The 13,952-nt window shown below is 40.2% G+C and overlaps 1 protein-coding gene across 1 annotated transcript in view; it reads right to left on the bottom strand.

Annotated features, from left to right (window-relative positions):
• The window catches only part of megf6 (multiple EGF-like-domains 6), a 256,246-nt gene that overhangs the window by 96,253 nt on the left and 146,041 nt on the right, over window positions 1-13,952 (bottom strand). The window contains exon 5 of the mRNA XM_002933860.5: window positions 1,784-1,906. Within this exon, the coding sequence (XP_002933906.3) occupies window positions 1,784-1,906 (123 nt within the window). The remainder of the gene's footprint in view (window positions 1-1,783; window positions 1,907-13,952) is intronic.

The raw sequence follows: 13,952 nt of genomic DNA, 5'->3' as shown, positions 1-13,952 counted from the left end.
CAGGCAGTGCAATAGCCTGAGCAGCACTTCTCCCCAGGGCAATGGCCGCGCTGTACACCTGCCAATACAAAGCCGACACAAAGGGCACAAGGCAGCAATGTAAGAAAGCATAAGCTAGCCTTGTCATTACTACCTGCCAGGATAAGGAGGTATGGGCAAGGTTCCACTTACTTGCATGTCTGAAGGATACACAAGTTAAAGGAAAACTATACCCCAGAATATATACTTAACCAACAGAAAGTTGATATCATATTAAGTGGCTGATTAAATGATTTTACCAAAAATAAATATATATCAGTACATATTGCCTTTCTATATCTTTTTCCCTTGAGCCACCATTTTGAGAAAATAATGCAGCTCTAAATGTAACAGGAAGTAGTTGTTTGTGTGCACAGTGAATCTTATGATCCAAGGAGGCGGCCCTTAGTACTTAAAATAGCAATTTTCTATTTGGGATTAACCAATGGCACATACTACTTAAAAAGTATATTTTCAAGAAAATGGTTTATTTAGATGAAGCAGGGTTTACATATGGGCTGTTTTATGAAATGCATTTTTATCGAGACCTACATTGTTGAGGGGTATCGTTTTCCTTTAAGGGGGCACCAAGGTCTTTGCACTTTGCACAGTTCCAAGGGCGGCAAAATAATGTCTAATGGGAATTTATAAGTATAAACTTTCCAAAGCAAACACTAGGGATTTAAGGGTAGTAGAATATTTATGCAACTGTTCAGAATAATAAAAAATTATGAGAGGAAAGCAGATGTATTATATCTAAAAAAGGAAAACACCCCATTATCATGGCTTTATCTATCATTTATTTTCCCTCATACATTAAATATAAACACATCCCTATATTATGCACAGAATATATAAAAATATCCCTGCAAGTCATAAATAGACTGTGCTCTACTCACTACTGTCAAGGTAAGAGGAAAAAAATGAAAATTAATTCTTCATATTTCAATATTTATATCTATGAGTATTAAAGAACTGTTATTTTACTCCTGATAAAGTGCCCATATAAAACCCCTTCATTAGTATATTTCTTACGTGTTTGAAAAGTGGAGTTAGATGATGGTCAAACTGCAGGCCTATCAATCAACAACAGCCAGGAGAAGTACCATTGTATAGGTAAAGTCCTGCACACTGCTAAGTGCAAAGAAAAGCTCCAGTGACAATGCGGACCTGGCACACACACAAAAGAGAAAATCCTGCACTTCAGAATGAAAGTCTAAATTGTCATTTTATTAAACCCATCATAAAAAATAAAGATCAAACCCCTCAAAGATAGCCTAAGGCTTTATTTGTTATGATGGATTCAATAAAAGTATGTCTTAGGCTTCAATCCCAAAGTGCAGGGTTCTTTTTTTGTACATCTGTCAAAGAATCTTTCTGTTGCAAAAAAAATCATGATGGTGGAACAATTTTTGAGACTAGATCAAAACAATTTCTATAGGAAGTCTACCAGGCCTGCAGTGCACTACTTTCCCTTTATGAGCGCTTTGTCCTCTACTGCACATTCTAATCAGCCAAAGCATCTACCTTTAGCAAGAATAACCTCTTCTACATGGCATAAGAAAAGTAAAAATGTGTGTCTATATAGCATTGGGCACATAGTTTTGGGAACTCAGCTATAGAAGACATCTAACATCAAGAAAATGGCAACCAGATTAAATGAATTTTAATGAGTTTCCAAGAGGGGTAAAAAAAAATCTGATATAAAGTATTCTACAAATCCTTTATTTCTCTTTATAAACTCAGATTGTGGCACAGCTCTTACCTTGACAGGTCTTTCCGTCTTCTTTTAGACTGTGGCCATCAGAACACTTACAGTAGAAGCTACCAATTGTATTGCAACACTGAACTTCACATCCGCCATTATTGTTCTCACATTCATTTACATCTGTGGAAAAATAAGGAACATTTGGAAATGAAATGTTATTGATTCAGAATATTTTTTTTTTTAAAAGGTTTTTATTTTCATTTTCTTTACAAACATAACATAAAAACACATTCACATTTACAGTGTATAATGCCATGACCGTATACAAGTATGCAATAGCAAGGACGATTGGATACAGTGGACATTGCCTGATCTAGTTGCAGAGTCAAGGTTAGGGAGGAACTTTATTACCAGACATCCTGGTGTTATATCCTGAGATTCTCGCTAGAGTGTGCGTCTAACCAGGGAGACCATACATTCTCGAACTTATTTGGGCAGCCCCTAGCCAGATATGTCAGCCTAATAAGTGGGAGTCTAGAGTGGACCAGTTGTACCCATTGGTGGAGGTCGGGGGGGTGGGGGCTCATCCACTTCATTGCAATTACCTTTTTTGCGTAGAAGTATAGTGATCTGAGTAGCGTTTTAGTTTTATTCAGAGGGACTAAGTCTTCTATAAGTCCCAGGAGACATACCTCTGGGGACAAGATACCTGGCAAGGGGATTTGTTCATTTAAGTAGTTAGTTACATCTGTCCAATATTTGAATATTGTGGGGCAGGTCCAAATTAGATGAAAGAACCCGGCTTCTGTCATTTGGCATTTCGGGCAAGAGGCATGTTGGTTCTTCCCCATAACCTTTAAGCGCATTGGAGTGATATATGTTCTGTGTATTATTTTAAATTGGACCATCTTGTCCTTGGTGGATATCAGAAAGCTGTATAGATCATCTGTTACTTCTGCCCACTTGTCGTCATCGAGTTGGGGGATATCACCGTCCCATTTACGCTTAGCTGTGTCAAATGGGATCCCAAGACTTGGTAGGAACATTTTGTATATTTCAGACACCAGTTTTTTGGGGTTTGGGTCCCAAAGTCTTGTCTCAAAGGGGAGTTCTGCAACCTTAATAACTTGGGAGCCAAATTGCGATATCATTGCATGGCGTAGCTGGAGGTACCTGTATATTTCCAAGTTTGCCTGGTCTAGTTTCCCTTTTAGTTGGTCAAAGGATGGGAATATACCTTCTATTAGGAGATCTTGCAGGTGGCGGACTTCCAGTTTAGGCCAGTATTGAAAATCGGGGAGAAGTAGTAGGTGTTTGAAGTTGGAGTTCCTCCACAGTGGGGAACGGGGAGATGGCAGATGCATAAGTTTGGGGAATAGGGTCTTAGTGATTGCCCAAATTTTTTGTGGGACTTTAATAACTGGGGGAAGTCCTAGGGTGTCTTTAGCCTTTCTATAGGGGGCGTTTCTCAGGGCTTCCATAGACTCCGTGCACGAAGCCAGTAGTACTGTGAGGGGATTGTCCATCTCTTGGCTAAACCAACTGTGCAAGAATTGATTCAGAATATTTAGTTGACTAATATGAAGAGAATTATTTTTTTTAACAGAAAATACAGCAGAAAAGGCTTAGTTTATTGGACATAACCACATTAAAAATATTTTGGGACTGTAGCAGTTTCATCTTATTATCCTAGATCAATGGTCCCCAACCAGTGGCTCAGGAGTAACATGTTGCACCCCAACCCCATGGATGTTGCTCTCATTGGCCTTCAAGCTGGTGCTTATTTTTAAATTCTTGGCTTGGAGGCAAGTTTTGATTGCATAAAAACCCAGTGTAATTGCCAAACAGAGGCTGCCAATTTACATAAGGGCTACCAACCCCCAGGGGTTGTGTTTCATGCTTGTGTTGCTCCCCAATTCTTTTTATTCTAATGTGGCTCACAGCTAAAAAAGGTTGGGGACCTATCTATCCACTGCATATAGAGCATGGTATTTTGACCACATATGTGCCATTTGCTTGGTATAAGGTGAATTTGAAGGTATCTCCTGCAGCAAATAACCTTCTGCTGCCATTTTGTAAAAATTGTTCAACAAAATTTACTGTGCCCTTCCTGCAGTGGTTCCCAAACTGTGGCGCTATGGGTGGAGCTTAGTGCAGTGGCAGGGGAGGCTCAGCCTTAAGGCCAGTTAGAGCAAGATTAGTGCTAAATGACTATTTGCTTGCCTAGGTACACCTGAAAGCTCAGCTTGAAGGTCAGTTAGGAGGAGACTTGGGCTGAAACCTTATTTGATGCTCCAGATTTTCTAGAAACAATTGTGAATGACCGAAACACCAATGTTTCCTAAGTATTTCACCTTGTTATGAGCTTATGGTGGCTTTGACCAAGGGTTCAAGGGGGCTTGAACTGAAAAAGTGTGACAACCACTGCCTTAATGGGAAATGTGGCGTAAACATACATTAATGAAAAATATTGTTTATTATAGGACCTCTCTATTAAGCAATGGGCAGAATCTACAAATCAATGCAATCTATTGGGTTCACGTCTGGATACATCACATAAGTGTTTGAATGGAATGTATGCTCCGTCATATCAGCTATTCATGACCTACCCCAGGACACTACAGAAATACTTAGCCTTAAAGTAATGACAAATAAACATCAAACTTTCACTTTTAAAGTAAACTGAAAAGATGGGCTCTCGCTGCCAAATATTCTTTTCAGTCCAGATGGCCTTCCTGCTTTATCTTTTATCTTGAAGACAAGACGAATATGAAAAAAATTGATTTTTGTTTGTTTAAAAAATGGTTTCCCATCAGACAACTTGGGAAATAGGCCTGATAGCCAACAGACATGAACATGGCCAGCGAGGAGAGAAGCAATGCTCAGGATCAGGCAGCTGTCTGGAAGTGCATTTTTTAACACTGGTTTTTAGGCGGAACATCTGGCCTGACAAAGGGAGGCGCTCATTTGTGTTTGGTCAATACAGCGGAAATAAGGTAGGCGCCGATACCAAATGATACTTTCATGTATTAAGACACAGTGTTGTGTATCTATAAACCTTTCTTTGTACCACAACAATGGATTGTAACATGTTACAGGTGTTCCTCATCCTTTGTTTCCCTCTTTATCCCTCTAAAGAAACAAACACAATGCCAGATAGACATTCCTTGTTTTGGATCTTGTTTTACCAGATGGGTTGGGGAAATTGAATTAATCAAATCAAGCTACTCGCAGTGGATACTGAAAGGATGCTCGGCACCATTTGTCTGAGCGCTGATCAATGTTTTCAATTAGGGACCCTTTTGGCAGCGCATTGAAATATTTTGACTGAAAACAGCAGAAGTGCTTATCTCAAAGCTCCTCTCTCTCAGCGTTGTGCAATAAGAGGGGATTGTTCAGTAAGCTTAACCTGCATGGGAGACATCCCGCTGGGCTTTTAAAAATCTGTTTCTCATGAAGCATGAACATGCAGAGATCAACTGATATTCCTGTGTACATCTAATAAAATGCCCATGTGTTTAAAATTCAGCACTTTGATTTTTGTTACTCTATTGGCATGATTGTGTGGGGACCGTCTATTCATCATTAATACTGCCCATAAAAAAAATAACAATGATTTCCGATTTAAAAATGTATGTAACAATTTGTTTGGATCATATTTTGATAAAAGGTTTTAGAAATAATTATCCAGTTCGAATGGGTGAGCTGATCCCACAATAGCGTTCGACTGCTCACGTTCTCAGGTATCAACTTTAATAAATGTTTCAGTTCATTAAAAGTGTAATTCAAAGCATATTTATCAATGGGTGAGTGTTCACCAAAGGATCAATACGCTTCTAAAAATCCCATAGGAATGAATAGAAGGTGGGTGCGTTTTTCAGTGGTGAGCTCTGATCTCACATTTTGATAAATCTGCCCCTAAAAATTTCCCAGTTCTCAGGAAAACATTTTCCAATTAGTAAACTGATAGGAATGCTACTGGATTTTGTTTCAGTTACAGTTTGTTTTAGGCTAAATCTCCCGTGTGAGATAAAAACTTAATTTATAGTGTGTATAGTAACCATGTGCCTCTTCTACTGTAAAGTATAACGATATTAAAAATACAAGAACTTGCATACAGGTCATGGAGCTCCAAAGTTCTAAAATCCTCAGATTTTACCATGTGACACTAAGCACTAATTGTAAGTGATGACATCATTAAGCATTCCTGTATTTTACAGGTTATTTATGACTCTTGTGTACTATATAGTGAATAATGTACCCCCTAATGCAAAATATAAGGATATTATAAGTCACTGATGAGTTCCATGACCATGTAAATTCACAGAGGCTGAATTCAAGGTAACTTCTAATATCCTCATATTTACCAGGGGGGTACATTTTTTTATGATAATACTCCCGTTTCAGTCATTTGACATCACAGAGTACTGATTATAACTGTGTATTATATTTAAATAACATTAGCTTTTACATAAAACAAAATATTTTCTAGTCTTATTGGGATTTTATAAACCTTGGCTTACCCACAAATTATTCAGTTGGGTCTGTTCCATGACCCTGTCTTTGCCCTGTTTGGTTAATTGAAACCCTGGTAGGTCTGGTATGCTAAGATTTTTTTAGTATCGACAGAGATCTGGCCAAAAAGATTCTGAATTTGGAATGTGGGCTGGTATTGGAAAACTGCCATTATTTGTATTTTGTATGTATAAGCAGAGCACAACACACAGAACACAAATCTACAGATGCACAGCCTGTTTTACCCATTTAGGGGACTGCAAAGTTTTTAGATCATATATTTCCTTAACTTAAACTAAGAGCCTTATATTAAGATGTATTTTTATACTGTAGGCTATGACAATCTTAGACAATCTGAAACTGGTCTCTATTTTATTGCGTTTGTATTGTGTTTCTGGGCAGCTCTCCAGTTTGAGAATTAAGCACCTACCTCCCCAATAGAATCATTTGCTGGCCCTTGCAGTCAGGCAGGGGTTACAGTGACAAAGTGGTGGAGTTAAGGACGAGCAGGAGAGAAACACAATAGAACTATAAATTACAACTATAAATCAAGTTTTTTAGTTGCAAGGGGCATGGCCCACTACTAAACCAGCAGGCATTGTCTTTCTCTGTTACACCTTTATCTGCACGACGGAGCATATTTCTGCCATAGCATTGATTGAGTTACTTATGGAACAGACATGCCGGTGCTAAGTTGCTTGAACAAAGAATGATTACTGCTAAATGATTTGGGCATTTAAATTAAAACTAGCCAATATTTTTACTGATCAATATCAGTTCAGCATTTACAGATATGGATGGCCAGTGCAGATAAATGAGCCAGCCAAGGACCAGCTGCATTGCACAGTAGGGCTCATGTATATCTGCAAGAGCAGTAGACAATTTCCACTTTTTTTCCACAGTGAATTATGCTTAAAACTACTTTCATTAAAGGCACTTATGGATGCACAGAAACATTGGAGCTACCACCACCTCTGGACCAGGCTGTAGCTCTAGGGTTCCCTTGGCAACCTGCGTTAATAAACACAGTTCAGTAGTGCCAAAAGAATAGGGCGTACACATCACTAGCACAGTTGCATCCATTATGGTGAACTGGACGCAACTGCAGTATATGCACGCAATTGTGTCAAGAGGACCACTGTTTGAATCAAAAATGACACTGGACTTGTGGGAAAAATGCACTGCAATTTTGCTTGAACTTTGTTCCTTGCCTTGTCAAGTAAATAAGCCTGCATGCCCTGTGCGATCTGGTTAAAAGTTTAAAGGTCAGAAGCTGTAATTTGCCCAATTTGACTAAAAATTGCATGGTAGAATTGGCCAAAGATGTGCTTAATTGGTGGCCCAGCCAACCAGTTAGGTCACTGGATGGTGCCGATCAAATAAGTCAAAGTCTGGGTCTCATTATTTGAAACCAACCTCACCAGTAAAGGTCACTTGCAATTCTGGTAATGCCCTAGCACCACTAAAATGGGTTCTAATCCAAGGTTGCAGGTGTTGTCTAAAATAATTTATTTGTGCATTGTATGTCAAAATAATATTTGTAACTACCTGTAACTTTAATTTTGATAATAATGCTTCCAAATATGGGTGACCTGGTTGTGCAAGTGAAAATTTGGTTTAAAAAAGGGTTACAAACATCTGTGGTTGGTGGTCAGTGTGTCGACATGCGCAGCATTCATAAGCACAGTCTAAAGAGAAATAGGGGCCCTGTATTAACTGCCTGGGCTTTGACCCTTATTTTGAATTTTGTACAAAGGGCAGAGCGCAACCATTGTCAAACACACAGATGCTTTGTGCATGGGCACCAACGGCTGCAATACTAAATCAGAACTCACTGGGTTTAATTGTTAATTGAAACTGCATTATAAGGCATTATAGTATCCCTTTAAGCAAACAAGAGAATAAAAAGCATCCATACAATAGAGATAGTGAAGTACTTGCGTCCCATGGAGAGAGAGATTTAGTCGCCCGCAATAGATCGCTGCTACCATGGGCGACTAATCTTTCCAAAATGCCGATCCACTGGCAACAGAATAAATTGCTGGTGGAAAGGCCTACACATCACTTTGGTTTTCCAAAGTCACGGGAAGATGCCTGCAGGAAAAGTGGAAAAATGAAGCAGCTCAACTTCAGGAAGAAGGATAATCCTGCAATGGTGGAGACAGGATTTGGTAGAATTAAGGTAGTGTTTTCTCACAAATGCTGTGACTACTTTCTTTGAAAAGCTGCTGGAAGTTCGGCTTCCCCTGACTCACATGAATCAGTTGCTGGACAGGTCTGCTGTGATGATTACATTCCTTTGCCTCTGGGACTTTTCTGCTCAGGCTGACAATTGTGTTTCATAGTGGTATGGCCCTAGTTCAGGACTTTGCATTATGAGTGGTCCAACTAGCATGACAGGCCAGTAAATTGCAGATCCTAAACCAAGCATAATTTATACCCACATCCATTAAGTCTTTGTTTATCGGTTATCTTTAGTGGCAGGATTTTTAATAGGATTCTCTGATCTACAGCAAAAAAAGTTTCTTCATATAATCCTTATTATTGAGCCTCCACGATTGTGGCAACTATTCTCCAGTGATTCCCTTACCGCTGCCTCCTATTTTCCTAACCATGGCCTTCATTTCATTTATAATGTACTTGACAGCTGTATTCAATAGGGTTCCAAGGTTTTCATAGAGATCTGCAAGGACCAATGTACCAATATAGTTCTTATCAGCTTCCTCCAAATCTTGGCGTTGTAGGATGCCAAATGACAGACAGACTAAATGAACTGTAAGTGCAGCTGAATCTCCTTTGAGAATATACTTGGGCGAGGTTGTGATTTGTCCGTATTTATTTATACTAAAAGTTTGGTGTAGTATGTGAGTATCTCATAGAGGGCATTTCCCATGAAGACAATTTGGCCAGAAAATCTTAGAGACAAAATTATATATTACATTGTGTAATAACCCTTTGATATTTGCAATATACTGTATACTCAGAAATACCCAACCTACAACACTGAATGCTGTCAGAAGGAGCAACAAGTTGATGTTCAACATGAGACTAGTTCAAGTTGATCAAGAGATGAGCAAGTTAGAGGCCCTAACCTCTCTGCATAACCCTAAACCCATATTCTCTATACCAACTCGTAGGCTAACCTTCGGTTACTTGTATGTTCTAATGCCCTTAGACAAGACTTCTCCAAATCTCTTGTAGTTAAAATAATTATTTGATACCTCTGGAGTATAGAAGCCTTTCAGCATGGATGCTGTCATTTCTAATTTTTAGGAGCTCAATTCTTCCTGCACAGCTGGAGGGGAAACCTGCAGTTCCTTCCCCAGTAATTATGTGGCATAAGCCTGGGTTTGGCACAGTACATTAGATCAATGCTCCTTTACTTTGATCAGGAGCCAGATTTGGTAGGGCCAACATATTCTTACTTATCAGCTGATAAGTGAAATTAATGTTCTCCAGTACAGAAAATGTTGTTTAAAGGCCTAAGTACTTCCATCATTGACATTCCAAGATAATATCCAGACAACCAAAATCAGTTAATGTATGCATTCTTAAAAGGATACTGATGATTAAGGTCTTTGTTCACTTTTTAAACGCAATTAAACAGTCAATTCTGCTATGGGAGCTATATGCATGCACATGTGTGTGGGAAGGAGGCTGCCATTCTTTTTCTATCGACTAGAGAGGAAGGTAACCTCTGGTGGCCACATTTACATGTAAGTGCAAAGAGCGCCTGCTTAGCTTTCCCCTGTTGCTTTGTGCCAAGCTCTTCCCAATCATGGGGTACCCTTGCTTTACTTGGCAAGAAAATTATCAATCTTTTGATTGTTTAATATCCTTCTAAAAAATGGATAAAGTTATTCTACATAGTTTTATTTAGCTAGGCTCTGCTGTAAGCCTGAAGGGAGAACTAAAGTAGACAACTTCCTATTTCTGTTTGCCGGATGGGCTACAGCTGTCCTTTATTCAAATATCCAAGTATAAGCAGCAAGCATGAATTTTGTACTTACACCAGGGAGTTGTGTCAGATGAGCTGGACAGATATTATGCAGAGATTACTGCCTCTAAGGTTAATATTTCAGCTATTTCTTTCATCGGTGATGGTTGCTGCAGTGTCCCAGTGACAAATCCATCCAGATGGACAATCTTGACTTTATATTGACTCATAGCCAAATGTTAGTGTGGGGGACTGAAAAAATAGTCACCCCTTTGCTCAGGCAGTCACCTAAAGTTTAGACAGCTAAGGGGGTCCTGAGAAATAGTTAGAAAGTGTTCCTGTTTCTGCATCAAACTATGCTCCTTGCAGTTCAATAGCTGACCAGGAGAGAGGTCACTGTTCTAAGCTCTAAGGTATGTAAGTGATGAACTGATATGGTTCAGTCTCTCTTTCTTCCTGGATTTTCCCTTAGACAGGTAGAGGAAGAAATTGGAGACTAGGCAAAGGTAGGCCTAGTTATCTGTCAGGATATTTTCTGTTATAGATCACTTCAGGAGTGATAGGTAGGAGTAGGGAAGCTGGTTGGCAACTAAATCTCCTTGTTGGAGATTAGGCTAAGAGTCCTGCCCAAGTATACTGCTGAAGAGTAGGGACTTAAGTGCACAGATCTAGGGGTAGAATTTGGGTAGCTTGGGGTGACACTTGGCTATATATTGTGCTGTGATTAACCCCTGAGGGGCATTAACTTCTGAAGAGTGTTTGTGAGTGTATATGCTAATTATTATACAGGTATGGGATCCCATATCCGGAAACCCATTATCCAGAAAGCTCCGAATTACAGAAAGCCTGTTTCCCATAGACTCCATTTTAATCAAATAATTCAGAATTTTAAAACTGGTTTCCTTTTTCTTTGTAGTAATAAAACAGTACCATGTAATTGATCCCAGATAAGATATAAATAATCCTTATTGGGTGCAAAACAATCCTACTGGGTTTAATTAATGTTTTATTGATTTTTTAGTAGACTTAAGATATGGAGATCCAAATTACTGTTAAGGACCACTGGCACCCATATTACTGTCTTTACCTGAAAGATATAGTTCTTCCGCACCCTGCCTCCAACACGCACGAGGGCCTGCCCTGAAAGTCACATGCATAATTTACTGGTAAAGCAGTACTGAAGCAGTAAGTACCTCCATTTCACATTATATTAGCTTTGGGGGTACCTGTATATTTAGACTTGATTTATCACTATAAAGAATACTATAAACTCAGCAGGTGATTCTAGATGTTCTATAGTATGTTCTACAACTTGGTGGGATTTCTTGATTATGTCCCATTATCCACTGACTCAACCCCCTGCTCATGCTTCCAGCTCTCTCTCAATGTCCTTGAGACTAATTTGGGTCCAAATTACAGAAATTCAGAGACTGGGCTGTTACCAGGCATGAGTTGGTGTGCCTACAAATTTTCACTGGTTTCCAAATGAGGTTCCTGCAAATGCAACTTCTGGAAGAAGCTGAATAGAAACTAGATTTCAGTGCAGTTCAATTACATTTTTACATTGAGTCACATGTGATCTGCATGCATCATGACATGGAACACATACATAACACAATGAAAGTGTTTCTGGTGTTTTCTGCATGCAGTTGCTAAAAACGATGAAGATGCTTAATATGTTGGGACTGCGGTGTTATAGGTGCCCTATCATGTTATATAGGATCCACACTTGGGGCATTTGTACATTATAAGTTAGGAACTGACAATGGCACAAGTCTTATTAATGTTAGCCAGAGTAGAAAGGGTTGTGGTTCAGTGACCATCAGAGCCAGAACCTAATGTGCATTTGGGAGGGGGGGGGGGTGATAATACATAGGTGCAAGAGTAAGCCATTCATTACTAGGGGCAGGAGAATGAGCAGGCAGGGTTCTGGGCCAAGCAATATTGCCCTGGGTGCCAACATTACCCAGCTCTGGTGACCATAATAGGTAGGGAAATACAGCACATTGAAAGACAATTGGGGATTTACCAGGCCACCATTATTTAATGAATAAAAGCACAAATGTAGTGTAAACTTTACATCCCTACCTACTGTAGAATGTAAGCTGCTTTGTTCAGTTAATTAACAATTCCTAACTTTACATTTGCTTCCCATTTCCCCTTGCTGACCTAAATTAGAGTTTACAATGCGTTCTGCTCTTGTTAGATTTATCTCAATTGAAATGATCCAGCCTAAATGTTTCGGCTCTGCTGTAGCTCAGTCATGCACGTTCAGGAAACAGACGTTGCAGAACTGTCAGAGAAAAGGAAATTATACCTAAACACAACAGCTGCTTTATCCTACAGTTCTCCACCATTCCAAGAGCCTCTCAGCACACTTATATATATGACCTCCTTGTACAGATGCTAGCAGGTGTCATCAGTTCCAAGTGGATGAGATCAGATCCAATGCTTTCCGAGAAGAAAAAAAAACTAGAAATATGCAGAATTTAAAGGGACGGCATTACTAAAAATAGTTGCTGGTATACTCTATGCAAATATATAATGATATTGTTAACATGTTTACCTACAAAGTCCCTCTCCATTATTTCTTAGTGAATATTCCATCAGCTCAAGCTGGGGATCTAGAACCTCTATAAAACTTTTGCAGGTATATTTGCACCCCTGCTGGATAATGTCCTATGTACATCAGCCCCAGGCAGCCATGTTGTAGACACCAGAAGTCCTGCTTTATACATTCCAGGTCAACTGTCTTCGGTGTGCCTCAGCTTTTGCTGGTGGTGGATATTCTCACTGTATATGAATGCTCAACAGGTCAAGTGTATAATGCCATCTGGCTGGAAGGCAAACCAGAGATAGCTAAACAAGATAAATATATTGACTCTTGACTTGAACAGCTAGTGATCCCCAACATTAGCATTAGCCAACCAGATTTTCTATATGAATAATGTTCCAGAAAAATCTATCAAACTCTCTAGGGGTTCATATATGTACTGATACTCAAAATGCCCAAATTGGCTAAACTGCCTACCCGTACCAGCTGTCTTTAAATTCCCTTCCAATACACAAATGAATGTAAAGGGAACCCTGGGCACAATGACACAAGTAGGAGGGAACACTGGGCACAACGACACAGGTAGGAGGGAACACTGGGCACAACGACACAGGTAGGAGGGAACACTGGGGACAAGGACACAGGTAGGAGGGAACACTGGGCACAACGACACAGGTAGGAGGGAACACTGGGCACAACGACACAGGTAGGAGGGAACACTGGGCACACCGACACATGTAGGAGGGAACACTGGGCACAACGACACAGGTAGGAGGGAACACTGGGCACAACGACACAGGTAGGAGGGAACACTGGGCACAACGACACAGGTAGGAGGGAACACTGGGCACAACGACACAGGTAGGAGGGAACACTGGGCACACCGACACATGTAGGAGGGAACACTGGGCACAAGGACACAGGTAGGAGGGAACACTGGGCACAACGACACAGGTAGGAGGGAACCCTGGGCACAAGGACACAGGTAGGAGGGAACACTGGGCACAACGACACAGGTAGGAGGGAACACTGGGCACAAGGCCACAGGTAGGAGGGAACACTGGGCACAACGACACAGGTAGGAGGGAACACTGGGCACAACGACACAGGTAGGAGGGAACACTGGGCACAACGACACAGGTAGGAGGGAACACTGGGGACAAGGACACAGGTAGGAGGGAACACTGGGGACAAGGACACAGGTAGGAGGGAACACTGGG

The sequence above is a fragment of the Xenopus tropicalis genome, chromosome 7 (assembly GCF_000004195.4).
Source record: "Xenopus tropicalis strain Nigerian chromosome 7, UCB_Xtro_10.0, whole genome shotgun sequence".
Classification (NCBI taxonomy): domain Eukaryota; kingdom Metazoa; phylum Chordata; class Amphibia; order Anura; family Pipidae; genus Xenopus; species Xenopus tropicalis.
This window is presented reverse-complemented; position numbering and strand designations above follow the sequence as displayed.